Source organism: Lepeophtheirus salmonis, chromosome 7 (genome assembly GCF_016086655.4).
Source record: "Lepeophtheirus salmonis chromosome 7, UVic_Lsal_1.4, whole genome shotgun sequence".
NCBI classification, from domain to species: domain Eukaryota; kingdom Metazoa; phylum Arthropoda; class Copepoda; order Siphonostomatoida; family Caligidae; genus Lepeophtheirus; species Lepeophtheirus salmonis.
In genome coordinates this window covers 35444865-35463116 of record NC_052137.2, presented here as the reverse complement: position 1 = coordinate 35463116, position 18252 = coordinate 35444865, and the positions used below count along the sequence as shown (strand labels likewise).

The following is an 18252-nucleotide window of genomic DNA, read 5'->3' as shown; positions in this document are numbered from 1 at the left end:
AAGTATAGAATTTAATGTAATTCTCTTATATTAATCGAAAATGATTGTTTTCAGATACGCATTTTAGTAAATATTTAAATGATGCTCGGGGAATCTATTTTTTAAGAATCTTTATTTTTATATTACATATTTGAATAGTTTGTAATATAGAACAATAACAGACCTACAACTGATAATTGGAAGGATTTTGAAACCTCTTCTCGTCTGAAAACAATCAAAATTAAGAAATAGAATTTGTATATCCAAAATAAAGCCAAAGGAATTATTAAGGTTAAATAATTAATCACGGATAACTCATAAATAGGAACTTTAATTTTAAAATTTATGTTCTATTTTTTTAAAAAATCTAAAGAATTATAAATATTATTATTATTTATTAAATTTTTACATTTTTCTTCAACAAAACAACTTATAATAAGATACAAAAATTAAGTAACGGGAATTCTTGAATAGGAAATTTAAATTTTTTAACTTATAAGTTGTTTTATTGAAGGGAAAAGTTAAAATGTAACAAAATAATAATACAATTGCTTTAGTATTGATTAGAAAAATGCAAAAAAAATAAACATCAAATAAAAATTCGTTATTTACGAGTTCTCCTTTATTTCTTATCTAATTATATTTTATTTTATTGATGAAGGTTTGTTTGGCAAACAGTTCATAATTATCTGTAATTAATAAATTTGTGTGGAGATCCTAGATCTTCGTAAGAGTAATATTCAAATATGGCGACAATCAATTTAGCTTTTTACAAGAGGATTGCCTACTCATTAAATTTGGGAATTGCAATGACATTCAGATATTCCAATAGAAGTCTACAGAAGTGATGATGTCACATAAATATATATATTTTTCAACTTATAATCATTTGACAGTTCCAAATAACTATTTATATGTAATAACAGAATAGAATAACTATTGCAGACAAAAATATTGAGAAAAGAGTATCACATTATCTTTAAGAGTGTAGAATAATCTTACACCTGTTTTCTGATGACAAAAGAAACTCACAAGTAATACAGAAATCAAGGGTAAGCTTGAAGTGTTCAGATTATATAAGTAGGGGAGAGTGTGGATACATGATATAAAAAATCAATTTTTTTAACTATCATAAGTTTCACAATTTAAAAGATAACTCAAACATAATATAGCCTATATACCTATGACAAATAATTCCAAAGTTAGTGTAATAATTAATAGCCATTTATTAGTGTTTTTGAAACTAACGAAAAGTAGGATACATGATACACCAGGAAAAGACATGATACAGGGTAGGATTAGACAGTTTACAACAGGGAAAAACATGTAAAAACTGGGATTTGTTATATTCAAGCATATATATACTTTTTATCACAGTTTGTCAGTAAATAGTAAATACTTATAATTATATATATTAGATAAATAAATAAAACATTTACAGAAATAAAGCATAGTTAATAATACAAAAATATATATTATTTTTTGTGATTGATAATTAAAGTATAACATGAAATTACACAAAAAAACAAAACTTAATATATTTATATACCATATATAAAATTGAAATGGGATGTAACAAGTCTCCTTCATACTGTTGGAATCAGAATAAATGATGTGACCTGAATATTGAAACTAATAATACGTTACAAACATGTTAATTAATTGAACAACATGCTAGACTATGACATTTAAATTAACAAAATGAAAATCTCATGCTTTATAATAGAAATATATCAAATCGTGTGCTTCTCTATAATTGTAAGCATTAAGTAGCCTGAGTTTTATGTTGATTTGATAAACCAAGGAAGAGAGTCAATTGGATAAAAACAATATAGTTAGATAACTTTACATTTTTAAGTTCTATAAGTCCCCCCGAAAAAAAAAGATATATATGTATATACAGGATAGGGCAGCAAAACATGGACTGTTAATTAATGTTTATTTTCTCACTACTATGGAAAGGTTTGATGATTATTTTCTGATATTTGGTTACTGCGTTCCTTTTGACATAAATAAACTATACTAATCATTTAGTCATTTCATCATCATGAGCGAGTAACAAGCAAAAAGGCAGCGTATCTCAGATCTCATATTGGCTGGAGTTGATATAATGAAGATATTGGACATTCTTTAGTGTTCTAGGAGCCTGGTTTTTAAGTTTGCCAAGATGAAAAAAAAAAAAAAAAAATGGAGAAGGCCTCTCCAGGATGTCAAGAAGTAGAGTGCTTAACTTAAAGAGGGATAAGAAATTCTTTGTACGAAAGATCCATTCAAATCACAATGAATGAACTATATTTCCACACAGTTCCAAATCTTTTCTTATCCTTTAGCTAAATAAATGAATTTCAATTTCATACCTACACACGTCTAAAGGTTTCAGAAATCAAAAATAAGTTGTAGGCACCCCTTTATATAGCCCCAACCATATTTTATATAAAAATTTAATATGTATTTTGTTGTCAGTTGTAAATTTTTCAATTTATTTTCCCTTTATCGGTGTTCTGAACGTTGATAAGTTTAATTCTAATAAGGTGTACTTTAGCTGTGAACATTTTTAAACAAATTTGAATAACAACTCTGCAGAGTTGGTAAAAATATCCTAATTATTAGTTAGCCAGTAGTTAGTAATTAGTAACTCCTATCTTATTTAGGGTTCTTTTGTGTTTGTTTCTTGTCGTAAGAAAGGTTGCGATATACAATAAAAGTTACGACGGGATAAGAAACAAGTGAAAATAATGATTAGAGGGAAATAAAAAAATTCTTCAATAATAGAATATATTTACGAACTTGATATTACATTATTTATATTTTTTTTAACTTAACTTTATGGTAAATACTTTTAATTATAATTACTGTTTATTAATAGATCATAAATACTTATTTATAAATGTGTAATTGCAAAATATTTGGTTAAGGACTTAATCGACGTGTATATATTGGGTACTTATTCAATCATCAATTATATTTGCGCTTGATGGGAATTTACTTTAACCTTATAATATCAAAAAGTATAGGAACAATGTACTTATTTTATATATTTGCGGGAAATGTGGCTGTAAGATTCGCGCCAGCGCAAGGCAATTGTAACATTTAAAAAAATCCATGGTCATGAAACAATTGTTCATCCACCCTCGTCATTTCCCCTTGGATTTCTCCTTTATTAAGGAAGCTCTAGATCACAGACCCGTAAAAAAGTTACTTATTACAGTTAACATCAGTGTATAATGGTTCTGATAATAGTGGTGTTGTCTTATTTGACAATCGTATTCGGTGACTATGTACTCATTCGTACGGACAAAGGTATTATTCGAGGAAGAAAAGAAAGTTCACAATCCTTTGTGTTCGAAGGAGTTCCATATGCAGATCCTCCATATAGATTCCAACCACCTAAATTACGATCAGCATGGACAGGAGTGAAAAATTCTACTACAATTCCTCCTGCATGCTCCCAAATAGGTGATAAACACTCTTCCGAGGACTGTCTTTATCTTAGCATCTATACACCAAAGTTGGGAGCAAAATCAAATTATCCAGTTTGGGTCTGGATTCATGGAGGGGATTTTTCGAAAGGCTCAATTTCTGTGGAAGGAAATCCAAAAAAAATATCACAAACAGGAATTGTGATCGTATTGATTCAATACAGATTAGGTCCATTTGGATTTGGTACATTCGAAAGTGAGGATACAATCAACATTGGCTTTTTAGATCAAGCACTTGCACTCAAGTGGATCCAGAGAAATATTAAAAGATTTGGAGGTAATCCTGAACGAATCATTCTAGGAGGATCTGGAGCTGGAGGTTATTCTGCAGCTCGACTAACACTAAATGGTGATTATTCTGGCTTAATTATTTCATCTTCGGGCATAGCGGAAACCCCTTGGGTTTCGACTGAAAAAAAGACAGCTATCGATAACATGAAAGAACTAGGGGAACGTTTATCCTGTCCGACACGTCAAGACTTGAAGAGTTGTTTATCCTCAAAATCAGTTGATGAAATACTAGGGAGTGATTTAAGTTTTATTCCAGTCAAGGATTCTTTTGCGAGCCTCGAAAGATCATTTTACAAAAATAAGTTTAGAGATGAGTTTGCTCTTCTTATTGGTGATACAAAGTATGACGAAAATTTAGATATCAATTCTCAATTAAAGATGTATCTTTCGGAAGATAATTTTCATGACCTTGAAATCACATCAGCTTTGTATGAGCAAATAATATACAAGTTATTTCCGAAATATTCACCAACAGTAAGTTTATTTGCATGTTATATACATTTATTTTTTTCTATCATTTTTCTTTTGATTGAAGATAGAAGTACATATATTTTATAATATATATATATAAAGTCCAAACTTCTTCCGAATTTAATTATGTTTAATAGTTCAATATTATCTAAATTACTATTAAAAATTCAGTTTCATTTTTTTTTTAGTTTTAATTAAACACCTAATTGTTTATGAAATTTAAAAAAATGTTATTACGGTTATTTTAATGACTTAAGTATTAGTGTTGGATCGGTCCTTGTTAAGGACTCGAGGGAAAGAGCGAACAATTAGTAGAAGAAGAACATGTTTTTTCCTTCTCGTCACTGATTGGTTTAAAATTGTCAGCTCCCATAATCCATACTTGAAAGGTCTTGGAGGGGGTTATATTTACTATTTTGTTCCCTAAATTTAATTATTTCTTATAATCAGTCAATAATTCTAATATATTTTTCATAATGGTCATGTCAAATTTTTTGTGTATTATAAAAATACATCAGCTACGGTTTCCAGGCTTCTCGTCTATGAAAATGTTTACTTTTAGAAAAGACATAAATATAATTAAGTTGTTGATCAACGTGCTCAATGGAATCCAACCAAAAGCTCCAGAGTTGTTCAAATATTATAATCAACTAATTTTTACTATCTGAGGGATGTAAAAATTAATTCTATTGAAATCCATTTAATTTATTGATTTTGCCTTTATTACCATAAAAGACAGATCTTGGATCCATCCTAGGAGTTAGGACTGAGAAATTTAAATAGGAACGAACTGATAAGACTACAGTCTTTTTAATTTTTTAGACCGATCCAACACAACTTAATATTCTAACTTAAGGTAGTCATTTTTAACGTAAAAGTCCTTGCACTAAAAGTAATTAATTAATATCATATTTTTGCACTTAACTTCAAATATTCACATGTTTATTACAGATTCAAAGTGTTATCAGTTATTTTTACACAAATCAAAGTACTATCAAGAATGACTATTTGGAATCAATAATGAAAGTAATAACTGATGCAAAATATAAATGCCCTGTAGATTCCTTTGCAAATATAATGTCCTTCAAATTTCCCGTGTATAGATATACGTTTTTGACGGGAACTAAATATGGTGGGGAGTCGTCTTTCATTTTTTCAGCAAAGGATCAATCTTTAAGTAATGAAGATACTTTAAATACATTCATGACGTCTGCTTGGTCACATTTCATTAAATACGGGTAAGAGTCCTATTTATACTGAATTAAAGAACGACAATTCAATATTATATATTTTAGGGATCCAACTATTGATTTATCGCAAAACTCTTTAATCGGCTGGCCTAAATACAAAGAACCCACAAACTATAAAATGATTCTCAATCAAGATATGCTCAAAATTGTATCTGACGAAAGTAAAAAGTCTTGTACTTTTTGGAATGAACTCATACCTGAGCTGTTGCAAAACTCCTTAGAGTCATGTCCTAATGCCTTATTGAAAGAAGACACGAAACCCCGCTCCTTAATTAGTTACAGGAAAGGGATGAATGAAAATTTAAACAATCTGACTGATGAAAAAGGTTTTTAATCCTTTGAAATTGCTTACTTAGCTATATAATTATTTGTTTTATAGAAGAGGATACTTCAAACTTGAAGCTCCCTGAAGATAAAAATACAACAGTCGTATCCTACAAACTCAATGTATTAAATACTCCTTTCAAAATGATTTATAAGCGCCCTGGCAATTCACCGATTTTCATCAGCTCCTTAAATGATCAAGATCATATTACCAATAATGAGGTATCCAAGTCAGAAAAACATTATAGATACAGTAAGCTCTCACCTACAGAGCCTCTTAGAAATTATTATTCCATAATCCAAAATCAGAGACCCTTGATTTATGATCCATTTCAACATCAAAGTGATCCAAAAAAGAAGAAGCAACCCTTCATCAACAATGAACCCTACAAGTATTATCCAAATAGGAAGTAATTTTTTATGAAGAAAAAAAAACTTTTTCATTATTTAGCAAATTCATACTTAAGTGTGATGATTTATTATTTAAAGTGAAATATGATGTTTTTATGTATGTGTCCTAATAATAATAATCAAGGACAAAGTCATCCTTTGTCAACATTTATTAAATAATGGAACAATAGTGAGAATAGATATAGTTTTAGATACCCAGCTCAAGGCTGCCTAGTATAACTATGTAGGGCTTTGTACAATTATGATAACGCATTTCATGCTACATATGTAGGAATCTTCTTTTAGTCAATTGTACAAATAGTTTTTGTTCTTCAAAGTAATTATTGAGATCAATACATATATAAAGGGTGGGGATTTTAAATTCGAAACAAGTTTAAACCTCAATATCATTTTGGCAACCCTGAATTCTATGTTTATGAAAGTGTCCCCACAAAACTGTATAAGAAAAAATACAAAATCCTTAAGATTTCCTCCGAGTGCGGCCATTATTGTGTGGCTTCATAACAGATGCACACCCATGGACGCTAATAATTCCATAGATAATTATGCCCGAGAGCTGAAATTGTTGTTAACAGATCTGGTGTCATGCTATAATTTTAAATTGGTGCAGTTTGTCTATATTGCATAATTGGAACCGGATTTTTAAGGCTTAATTTTTTGAGAGTATCTATGGATGTTTGGAAATTTTTAATATTTGAAATTTAATCTATTCAAAATAACTATGGATTTTTGGAAACTTTTTTCTAAAAAATCTAATATTGTAACTTGTTGTGAATACCTGTGGATTTTTGAACCCCTTATTTGTTTTTAATCCCCTTAAAAAAATATATATAATCCTGCGGACACTCCTGCTTTATGTGGGGCGTTTTAGAGATAGAGTCTAATAAACGTGCACAACACACTGTTGACTTCCTGTGGGCTTCCATTCTCTAGGCAGTGGCCAACATGGACAAGGAGTTCCTCATCAAAGGTTGTACTAGGCTTAGAGCCAGATTGTAGTAGGCTGTAGTTGAAGCTGGAGGTGGTTGGTTTGAGTGAGTGACTTCAATATAATCGACCCTGTCATTCAAGGGCAAAAGATTTGTGAATTGCTGAATTAATGCTCGGAAATAAATTGTAAAATATATTATCCTTATATTTTGCGGATTGAAAATCCGCACCCTGTATTTACTTAGGTACTTACTACAACTAGTGTTGTGTCGGTTCTTGTGTAGGACTAAAGTCCTGTACAGTTCAGTATTGGTCTGTTTTTTAAGGCCTGCACATTAGTTCTAAAACTTATAAAGTTTGGTACTTGATGAAGTCATTCAACAATATTTGTACCGACTCTCCGAAGGACCGGTCCTAAGACACAACACTAACTATTGCCATTCACTGCTTTCACTCCATTGAATTATGGAAGAACAAATTTCTTCACTCCTCGTCTTAAGCTCTCTTTTCTTGTACATATTTTTTCCTCTTTCTTCATATCTTATGCTAGTCCCTATATATATTTTATAATATATATATATCTATATGTATATATACTTCAAATATGGATGTATTTTTGCGAAGAACTTCATGTGAAACCATCCATTTAGGTTCTTGTCAGCCGTTGGTTTCTCACACCACTATTATTAGACCACAACTACTTTTCTTTTCTTCAATATTTTCTCTCTTATTTTTGAGACCTTTAAAAACTTTTTTTTTTCAAACACTAATATTTTCGTACATGGGAATCCATACAGCCGTGCTTTATGTAGTAAGAGGAGATGATATATCTGTATATGTATGTGTGTTGTATAATATCTATGTTCATGAGAAATGTTTTCATTTTCTTTTCCCTTTTTTTTGGTAAAGATGTAATCAAAGGTTGAAAGTTCTTTGTTTGGGATTTTAGGTTTTCTTTTGCAGGCATTCTTCATAAGCTCTTTTTGCTTCATACTTTTATATCTGTGTTAATACAGCCTCAAATATATGTATGAAAAACAGTAATAGGGTGGTGCACTTTATATAGTGCTGCCTACTATATATCCAATGATGAAAATCCTCAATATTTTTTAGCTGCCCTGTTTTTTGTAATTGGTAGTCTGAAGAATAAAAATTAATTTCCTTAGCAATTGTCATTAATAATTAATTCCTGAGTAGTGAACATCCTCTCCTATATAAGTTCAATTATATTCAAAACCTTTTTGTATGCTCATGAAAGACCCAGAGGATTTGTTGCTGAGGTATAATTGTAAGTCCTTATTGGACTCAAAGTAGAATTCCGACATCAGAGTAATTCTAGGAAATGTCCCATCATTTATGTTATTAAAGCAAGGTTTGTCTGTTCGTTGACACATTAAAACTTTTACAGAAACATAGTTTTTCACCTTCAGATAGAGCAAAAAAAAATTCTGATATGCTGTGCAGATTCATCGGGATTTTCCCCTGGGGAAGTTATGGATGAAGTTGAACGTCTCCTTGAAGAGTAATACATATCATGACTTGTTTCATCATTTACTATGGGAGACCCTCATCCAAATATGCCGAAAGACCAGCAAGGGTACTTGAGAGCACAGTCCCATTCAGTTGAAGCAATTGTATGTCACAGTCCAAGAACTTAGCAATTCGCTTATTTCCACTATTGAAAACTCGTCTGCTTTGCCTCCTATCAATCATGTTTTCAAAAAACCTCTTCATAACACGTTCAAATTTACTAAATCTAAGGAGAAAAAAGATGTCTGCTATTATGATTCTAAATTTGTATATGATATATACAATGTGCATTAAACTGTATCCCATTTGTAGTTTTATTTTCTTTTTCTCTACAACATATATTTTATAAGTATCAATCCCAAATCCATGTTAGCAAAATTTGTGCCAAGGTAAATACCATTTAAACTGCGAGTATTTTGCCATAAAATGGATCACTTTTAAAGTTCTAGTACTTTTTATTTGCTCATGTAAAAAATGTTATTAACTAAATGTTAATCGAAAGGGAGGAAAAGGAAACCATTATTTTCATTCGCACTTGAAGCAATATGAACTTTGAACGCTTTTTAAAGCATTTATTTGTGAAAAAAATGTGTTTAATATTTTTTTATGGTATAAAAAATCAAGGCTACAATAAATGACCCTTTTCTGTTTCTTTTTCGAGTAAATGTTATATGATACAATAAAGGTAACGACAAGTCTAAAACATGTGCTATTAACAGGTTAGATCGCACTTAGAGACAAATTACTAGTGATCATTAGAGTGTGACTCCTTTTTATTGTCTTTCAATCCAAGCAAAGTTTTAGTAGATCATTTAGTGATAGTCCTACTTTTAATCGTTACAAGAATCTCATTTGCAGGTATCACCCAATAACATAATAAGTTTGATTTTTAATAAAAAATGTCTTAAACAAATGAACTTCGAGGTTGTGATGGTCCTTCATTATTATCAGATATGAAAATTTAAGATTATAAACTTTTGTGATTAACTCTCCGTGACCCATCTATAAGTGTTTGTGTGTCCCACAGGTTGAGAAACCTGTTCTGATATACACAAATATATTTAGTGATTAATATTTAATGTCTTTTGTGGTACGCGAAACTGTTTTTAGAACTTATCTAACATAATTAGTCGTTTGTTCATTTATTGGAAAAGTAGTCATAAACTAGAAACATAAGGGATAAGAGAAGGCCAGACAATTTGAATAGTACACAGATCTACCCTACAATCGGGGGCGTCCCCGCAGGATTATATTCTGGAGAGGGAGGGCTTGGTTTTTGGATTTAAAAAAAAAAAAAAAAAAAATTGAAAAATTCGCAGCAGTTCGGAAAAATTAAATTTGTGGGGAAAAAATTCAAAAATACGTACCTATTCTTAAAAAAATAATTTTTGTAACAAAATTAGTTTTTTTAGAAACAAATTAATTTTTTTAGAAACTAATTTATTTTTTAGGAAAACATTTTAAAATATAAAATTTTTTTTTTAGGAAAACATTTTAATATAAAAAATTTTTTTTTAGGAAAACATTTTAAAATATACAAAAGTTAAGTTTCAAGTATTAAATTTTTGGGAATTTTTAAAAAAAAAAATGAAGTAATTTTTTGTAAAAAAATCGAAAATCCACGGTTTTTCATAAAAAATTTTAAATATTAAATTTCCTAGTTAAAACAAAAATTGCTTTATTTAGGAGGGGGAAGAAGGGGGGCTATAGAACCTACAGGCCCCTGTAGACACCCTTGCCAATTTGTCACCTTTGTTGAAAGAAAATAAAATATGGTCACCTTATATTAAAAAAGACCTTAAGACAAAAAAGTTATTTGTAAAAAACTGAGCATGCTATGAAAAACATGAGTATAGAACTTTTATCCAGTTGATAATCCATGTTAATTATACTGACTCTTTAGACTTTATATAACACATGTACATCAAATGTTTGTAGATCGTTAGGTATGAGTCAGATGTAAATGATCATGAATAATAATTATTATCTGAAGGATTGAGAGAAAGAAAGAAGGGAGATCACCTTTTCATACTAAATTTACTTGATATTTAAAGATATACGTTCGTTTCTTAGATTTCCTTTTAGGGGCGTCTCCAGGATTATATATATAATAATTTTTTTTTTGAGGGGAAGAGGGGCTTTATTTTGGATTTTTTGAAAAAAAATACCAATTTTTCTGAACAAAAAATTGAAAAATTAATTTTTTTTAGAAAATTCATGAATTTTTTGGGAAAAAATTTCCAAAATTATATTTTAAATGTTAAATTTTTAGAATCTTTTTTTTCGAATATCAAACTTATTTTTTAAAAATTTCAAAAATCCATTGCTATATTTTTGGTGAATAATTTACGAAATTTAATTTCAAATAGAAAGCTTTTCTATTTAAAAAATGGCAGTTATTTAATTTTTCGGAGAAAAATTTCAAAATTCATAACTATTAACAAAAAATCAAATTTAGTGCAAAAAAAATTTCAAAAATCCATAGATATTCTCAAAAAATTGCAAATATTTATTTTTTTGGAAAAAAAAAATTAAAAATATCACATTTTCTTGTAAGAATAAAAAATTCTTATGCTTTTTTTTTTTTGGGGGGGGTTACAGTCCTGTCTGCCTTCCTGTGCACGCGCCCCTACCTTGTTTATAACATCTTTTTAACCATTTCCCTCTGTCTGACTAAGTACATTGTACATACAATCATAACAGTATAAAGACATTCATAATCATTCTGTATATCACTGATTAAATAGAGCGTCTTATTTGATGGTGTTTGTTCTTCCATGAAGGGACATCATTTGGATGTATGTGTAACGTAGTTGTTGTCATTTCCTTCAAATATCACTATATACATACACTAGGTATTGTTATAAGTGTCAAATATAATTAATACTAAATATAAGTACGCTTCAGTTGACAAAGATTTTTCAACTATTATTTTATTATAAAAGTACATTCAAATCATTGTGTTTGTAAACAAAGTGACATAAAGTAGTGGCACTCTCTTGCAGCAAAATAATACAAATATCTGAATTTCAATTATATCTTCTATTATCATTACCTATTATTATATATTTTATTTCGAATTATTCTATTATTGCTTTAAAATAACTCCAGAATTTAGAATAACTTGTTGATATACAACATATTGGGAATTATGTTCCTTCTTCACACATAATGAAGATACATAGTAAAACTGACTTGCTAATCCTCTTCTTCCCCTTTTTTAATTCGTACTCAATTCGTTTTTGGGATTTTTTTATTTTTTTGGTGGATTTTTGAATCGACAACCCATATTTAACAAAAAACTTTGATACATGGGGAATCGTTCTTGTTTTATAAAAAAGTAAAATCAATTTATTATTGAAAAAATAAACTTGCCCTCAAGAGCCCAGGAATCTGGTGTAATCAGAATGAAACATGGCATATGTAGGTAACACAGAGTTCTGAACAACTTTTATTTTGTAACTAAAGCATGTATCTGTCTCCGTTTTTGGTATAAATACCCTATAAGTTTTTATCAGCGGGCACACAACTATAATGTTATATTATAGTCGACAAAACAAAGTGTATCTGTATGTAGTATAGGGTCAGTCCTTATTGAAGAATGTAGACTGCAGTCCGGTCCAGTTCAGTCCTAAAAAAATTTAAAGTTATGTTCTTGATGACGTCACTAAACTTTTTTAAAGTCATTTTTAGTACTGACAGTCCAATGGGCCGGTCCCATAGACTAATAGGACTAGTTCTAAGACTGGACTGGACCTAAATAAGGGCTGACAAAACATTATCTGTATGTATGCATGAATCTTTGAACCTAATCAAGACATTTTTGATCTAAGACATAACAATGTAGTCTATGTATCTCTCAAAGTAGTATAGCATATTGGAGGATCGAACATGTATAAAAGGCGTACTTTTAATTTAAGAAGTAATATTTTAGCGTTATTAATAAATATTGTAGATGTGTGTATGTAGTATCGAGCATGTATATAGAGTGCACTGCTCATAGTGCTCCCTGATGTATAGCATAAGCATATTTTGATCTAAGAAATAACAATGTAGTTATATTTTCTCAGGTGTGTCCATGTATACAAGGATCACTATTTTTGTTTCTTTTTGTCATATAAAAAAATACTCAATGGGAAATGAAATGAACTTTAGTTGCGAGGTAAAACACAGCCAGTGACCACTTTAAAAACTAAATCACTCCCGGGCTTAAGCAGTGCTCTTAATATTGATTGGATGGATTCGATTTAGTTCTTATTAAGCTGTGAACAATTATCAACCATTATTGAATAATAGTTGATAATTGGAAGAATTGCCTAACTGCCACATGTTTTTGGATCTGTTTTCTGTTTCTTTTCAGAGGAGAGGCTGTTAGATATAGTATTGGGAACGACGAGTCTAATATTATTATATTAATAATACTAATTATGTTCAAATAGTAATAACATTGGGGTATTCGTTGTTTCGAAAATAGTAAAAATGTAACTTCAATCCTGATCCTATTTGATTTAGGACCGAACTTCAGGTAAATGCTTACAAAATTCGAGATAAGTATTTGTCTAATTTTATTTTCAGATTTGGATCTAAAAGTTCGGTTACCCGAAATTTACTCAAATATTTACGTCTAAAGATCCGAACCGACCCAGATCCAAAAAAATGTAGATACGTCATATCTTTACTCACAACATCATAGACCAATTGATGAAGGTTCATAAAAAAAGGTTCAGTAAGGAATATTAATTTAAAATTTATCTTTTGAACGTTATCAAAGGTATTATTGATAACATTTGTAAGAAATGTGAAAATAATTTATTTACGTGACAATGAAAATAAATGTAAGGGACCATTAAATATAATTTCTGTTATTTAAAAGTGCGACAAAGTGGCAATTTTTCATTGCCTGATAGAATAAACTTAGTGAATAGCACTGCACATATATCCTAATATATTCAATTAAGAAGTTGTTAATTCAATAATAAGTTAATTAACTATACAACAAAATTTAATTTACAGTAAATACATAATTTATGTACATTACCTATATATGCTAAATTTGTAAAATGAATCCTTCATATTTTAAAAGTTTATTGTGTTTTAAAGGTTGATCTAATTTTTTGAATTTGAGATGGGCTTGAACTCCAAAAACTATAAAAATTATTGATGCACATAAGTAATTGTAACCAGAAGATAAGGTTCAGGAATTTTTGCCATGTGAAGTTTCGCATTCATATTTATATTATGGCATAAATGTATCTTGGCGCTTAAATGGGTCTTCCTTCACTTAAAGTAATTTTTAATTCATTTTTTTTATATGAAATAACGTGAAAGCAAGGCATTTTAATTCAATTTGTAAGTAAACATATCATAGTGCTGTTTATTATTACGATGAGTTCGAACCGGGGGGTTTCGGTGTACTTTTACTCAAAGAAAAGAGGAAGAAAGAGGACAAACAAACAAATTTGAATAATTACTGTCAATGGTGCTTATTTAACCTTAATGAATTTTGTAACTCCGACTCGAGATAAAAACTCAATAAACATGTCAGGGAAATGATGGTCACCTCAAGCTCAGTTTACGCTAATCAATGAAACAATTCATTACAAATTACTTCAAGAAGAGGGAAACTCATCAGAAACATCCTAGAACCATAAGAAATCGTTTGACACATAAAAAAAAATTGTCATGTTATTTTTAAAAGAATCAAAGATCATTGTTTATAAAAAAAAAAAAAGATCATATACAGGGTTCGGAAGCAAAGCGTGGACTGAATAACTGATTTTAGAAAAATGTCAATAATTTTATTTTTTGATAAATAATTTTGAAATTTTTTTTAACAAAACTTTAAGACACGACCTTTGTGAATATGTTCATTCAATGAGGCCGTCCTCAGCAGCAATCATACCCTCCACATGGCGGCGAAAAGCCTTGCAGGAGTTGATGATGAACTTCTCGAACAAGTTGTTCCACTCCTTCACAATGGCGGCCTTCACGGAGTCCACGTTCGGGTGAGATGTCCGGTTAGTCTTCCTCTCCAAAGTGTCCCACACAGCAAAGTCCAACGGGTTCCAATCAGACGAAGATGCTAGCCTTGGGCCAAAAATTAGCAATGTTGTCGGCGTAGAACTTCTGGCATTTGGCGGATGTGTCTGAGGGTGCACCATCTCGGGTCCCCACATAGTTGTCGTTTGAGTAAGTGGCCTTGAGCCATGGCAGTACGGTGAACCTCAGTAGGGCCTCCTGGCCGATTTTCTTCCAAGCTGGGAGAAGAGAATAATTGTTAATATGGGATTGACAATGACATTGTATATTAAATGTATTGATTATTAGAGTGTTATAATATAATATAATTGTGTATATAAGATAATAATCAGTCGTCATCATTATTGGACCGTTCCAAACATAAAGAGGCTTCTTGATACGACTTTCGATAGAAGTAGAACTGCAAAAAAAGTAGTACCCGTAAGGACTCCAACACGTTGAAAAAGTGTATTTCTTGGGGATAACCGCATGGGATGGGCTAGAGGGGATGTAGCCCCCCTCCCAATTAAGGAATTAATAGTTTGTTACTACAAATTTTAATTTTTGAAATTTTTTCCCAAAAAATTTAATTTTCTAATTTTAGCTTTAAAACGATTTGGGATTTAATCAACTTTTGCTCCTTCAAATGTAAATAAATAATTATTTATTCAGTGATATTTATTAAATCATTTAATTATCATAAAATGACTTATCCAGCCAAAAGATTATATTTTCCCTTTTATGTAAATACACATGTACATTAAAACAAAATGATTTCTTGAAAAAATTCCTTGCTAACCACAAGGACTTTTTGCAATAAATATTTCAAAAACAAAAAAAAAAAATAGACAACATATGAGAAACTTGTCAGATGTTTTTTTTTTTTTCGGAATATTTATTTTAATTTATTATTATTTGAAATGAATTATCGTCAATTTGTACAAATTTTGATTTGATGAAATATTTCTTTTAGTGAATGAAAGGCTGAGTGAATTTAAAAATAGATTTTTATCTCTTTGAACAAAGGACATTACTTTTGTAGGTAAATCTACAAGTTTCATCTTTTAAATAAATATTTCCCCATAACTACTAACGTTCAAAATACCTGTGGGCTTCTTATGGATCTGGAAAAGTGATTAAAGGCACCAAAAAGTTTAATAAAAAAGGGAAGGGGTGGCGTAGATTATGGATCCAGGTCTGTAACTAAGAATTCCGGGTCCTTATAATATGATAACTATAATATTTCTTAATCCAGGGTTTCCCAAACTTTACTATGCCAAGACCCCCCTACACTAATACAATTTTAGCTGAGGCTCCCTTTATACGTAACAAATGTATTATATGTACGTGTAGACTGTAAACAATCCTAAATTCTGCCTTCCCTTACTCTCCCCACTTTGAAAACTATTACCTTAAGGAACATTAGTTTTCAGGGCCCATGCTGGAAATTAGGACATTACACACTCTCCTTATAAGGTAGCTGCACCCCTGTTGTATATCATATTATTTCCTGGGCTCGAATCTCCTAGCGACACCCCTTGTTTTAAATACCTCTTACCAAAACTGAGGCTATATAAAAAAGAACAGTGACCGAAGATTTGAACCGAGGCCGATGAAGCTGAACTGACACCGAAACCGTTGAAATAAAATAACCGAGACCAGGACCGATAACATCGCTGACCCTGAACAGGCTTCAACCTTGGATGCTACCTATTATTACGCATGCCTTCTAAGAAAATAGTTTTAATGTCCCTAACTAACACAACCATTGCCCTGATTTTGAGAGCTAACAATTTGGTCAAATTTTGTATTACAGTGGAGTTTATTATTAGGCGAAATGATGTTTGATTAATTATTATTTTTCCAATATATTTTTTAAAGTTTTTTAACTAGGTTTTTGTATGATTTATTTTAATAAATCAAAGTTTGTCGGTTTGTATTTTTAGTCTGTATAGTCATTTTTGTCCAATTAAATATTAATGTAGACATATTCATCAAATCTCGCAGACGTTTTGTCTGTAACATCAAGTGTACACCTCATACTAAAAAATAAAATAAAAATATCCATGTCTAGAATTGTATCTGAACTGTATCTATAAAGTAAGGAAATCAAAAGACGTTTAGGTCTATTCCTTTTTTATACAACTCTATTGTATAAAATATAAATTAAGAACTCATTTTGAACAAAGTAATCTGTGTAGGGCTTAACCTCACATTAAATAAGAAAAGAAAAGAAGAACATTGTATAAAATAAAATGTTACAAGAAAGTAACTTTAAATGATGTCTACTAACGAGTATGTTTAGCTAAAGCTCAGCTAGGTAGTGTTATAGAGACTAAAGTACTCCCTGGCTCATAACATCATATATATCTATTTTTTCATGAGCTGTTGTTATTATTATAAAATAATAAGGGGAGATCATTTAAGTATTGAGTAGCTACGTGTAAGGGTGATCATAAAAAACTAAGAGTGACACTGTGGATTTCTAGGGGATTGATCTTCTTTATAAATGAAACAAAGTGTATCTGTTCTTTAACGCCTAATAACTGCAGATAATGCCGGGTACAACATCAAGTGTTATATACAAAGATTATAAGACAGAATTTGTCAAAACCTTTGCTTTTATAAGATCATTCTTTTATGATTGTACTTTTCCTTTAGTTTTCATCTGATTAACCCAAATGTATTAACTCTAAAGCACTCCTTATAGTGTTAAATGTACCAAAAAAAAAATACTTTGTAGGACAATAGTAGTCATTCCATGTATAATGATAGGCCTAATTATTACTTTCCAACATGACAGTTGTTTTTTTTTTCTTTTTTTCATTTCAATATTTAAGGTTAAAAAGCTGAATGATTTAGGATAAGTCAAAAGTATAGAACTCATACGTATTTTCAATGTACATTGAACTATTTAATGGAACAGTTGTTAATTATTTAAAAACTATCGTCTATATTAAATACATAAAAAAAAGGACGTACATAATTTTAAGAAATTAAAAGACCAAAATCCAAAATTATAAATAAGAATATTAGTGTTTCTTATTTGCAAATATGAACTCAAGAAGTATATTTGATAATAATATATTGAATATTTAGCAAAAAAACCGAGATTTGATTAGTAAAAAGGAAGAAACAAATAAAAGGGATTGCGCGTAATACGTGGTATCAAAAGATAATATATATTTACTCGCAACATCTTTAGGACTAAAATACTCACAATGTGAGGCAAATTAGAGGAATATTGCTTTTATATCTCGATTTAACTTGATAAGGCAATAAAATCGAAAGAAAATCATTTTTTTGATATTCTATGGTTTTTTAAAGCAAGTTTATGATCAACCTTTTTTTTAGGATTAAAGGTGATTTTCTTGTTTAAATGCCTAAAATACAAAATGAAAGTATATTTCGATACCAAATTCCAAACTTATGTCACTAAAGTAGAGTCTAATGCAAAGATATACCGCCCGTAATATATATTTTGACCCAAGTACAGTCACACAACCTTGCGGAGAATAAATATATATTTAATTTGCTCATGACTTATTAAACTTTACTTATTATTCTTC

The 18252-nt window shown here is 29.9% G+C and overlaps 1 protein-coding gene across 1 annotated transcript; it reads left to right on the top strand.

Moving 5' to 3' along the window:
- The first annotated feature begins 3107 nt into the window (after window positions 1–3107).
- On the top strand, window positions 3108–6339 carry LOC121122026 (para-nitrobenzyl esterase). The gene is made up of 4 exons (XM_040717032.2): window positions 3108–4223; window positions 5172–5458; window positions 5516–5796; window positions 5850–6339. Exons 1-4 carry the CDS (start codon window positions 3204–3206, stop codon window positions 6206–6208), a joined length of 1947 nt encoding a protein of 648 aa, XP_040572966.1. The 5' UTR covers window positions 3108–3203; the 3' UTR covers window positions 6209–6339.
- The last annotated feature ends 11913 nt before the right edge of the window (window positions 6340–18252 follow it).

Bases quoted from the DNA above. Each gene is read 5' to 3' on its own strand.
- LOC121122026 (XM_040717032.2), top strand. From the start codon at position 3,204: ATGGTTCTGATAATAGTGGTGTTGTCTTATTTGACAATCGTATTCGGT. The intron at 4,224-5,171 runs GTAAGTTTATTT...TGTTTATTACAG, and splicing joins TTCCGAAATATTCACCAACA to ATTCAAAGTGTTATCAGTTA. The intron at 5,797-5,849 runs GTTTTTAATCCT...TTTGTTTTATAG, and splicing joins CAATCTGACTGATGAAAAAG to AAGAGGATACTTCAAACTTG.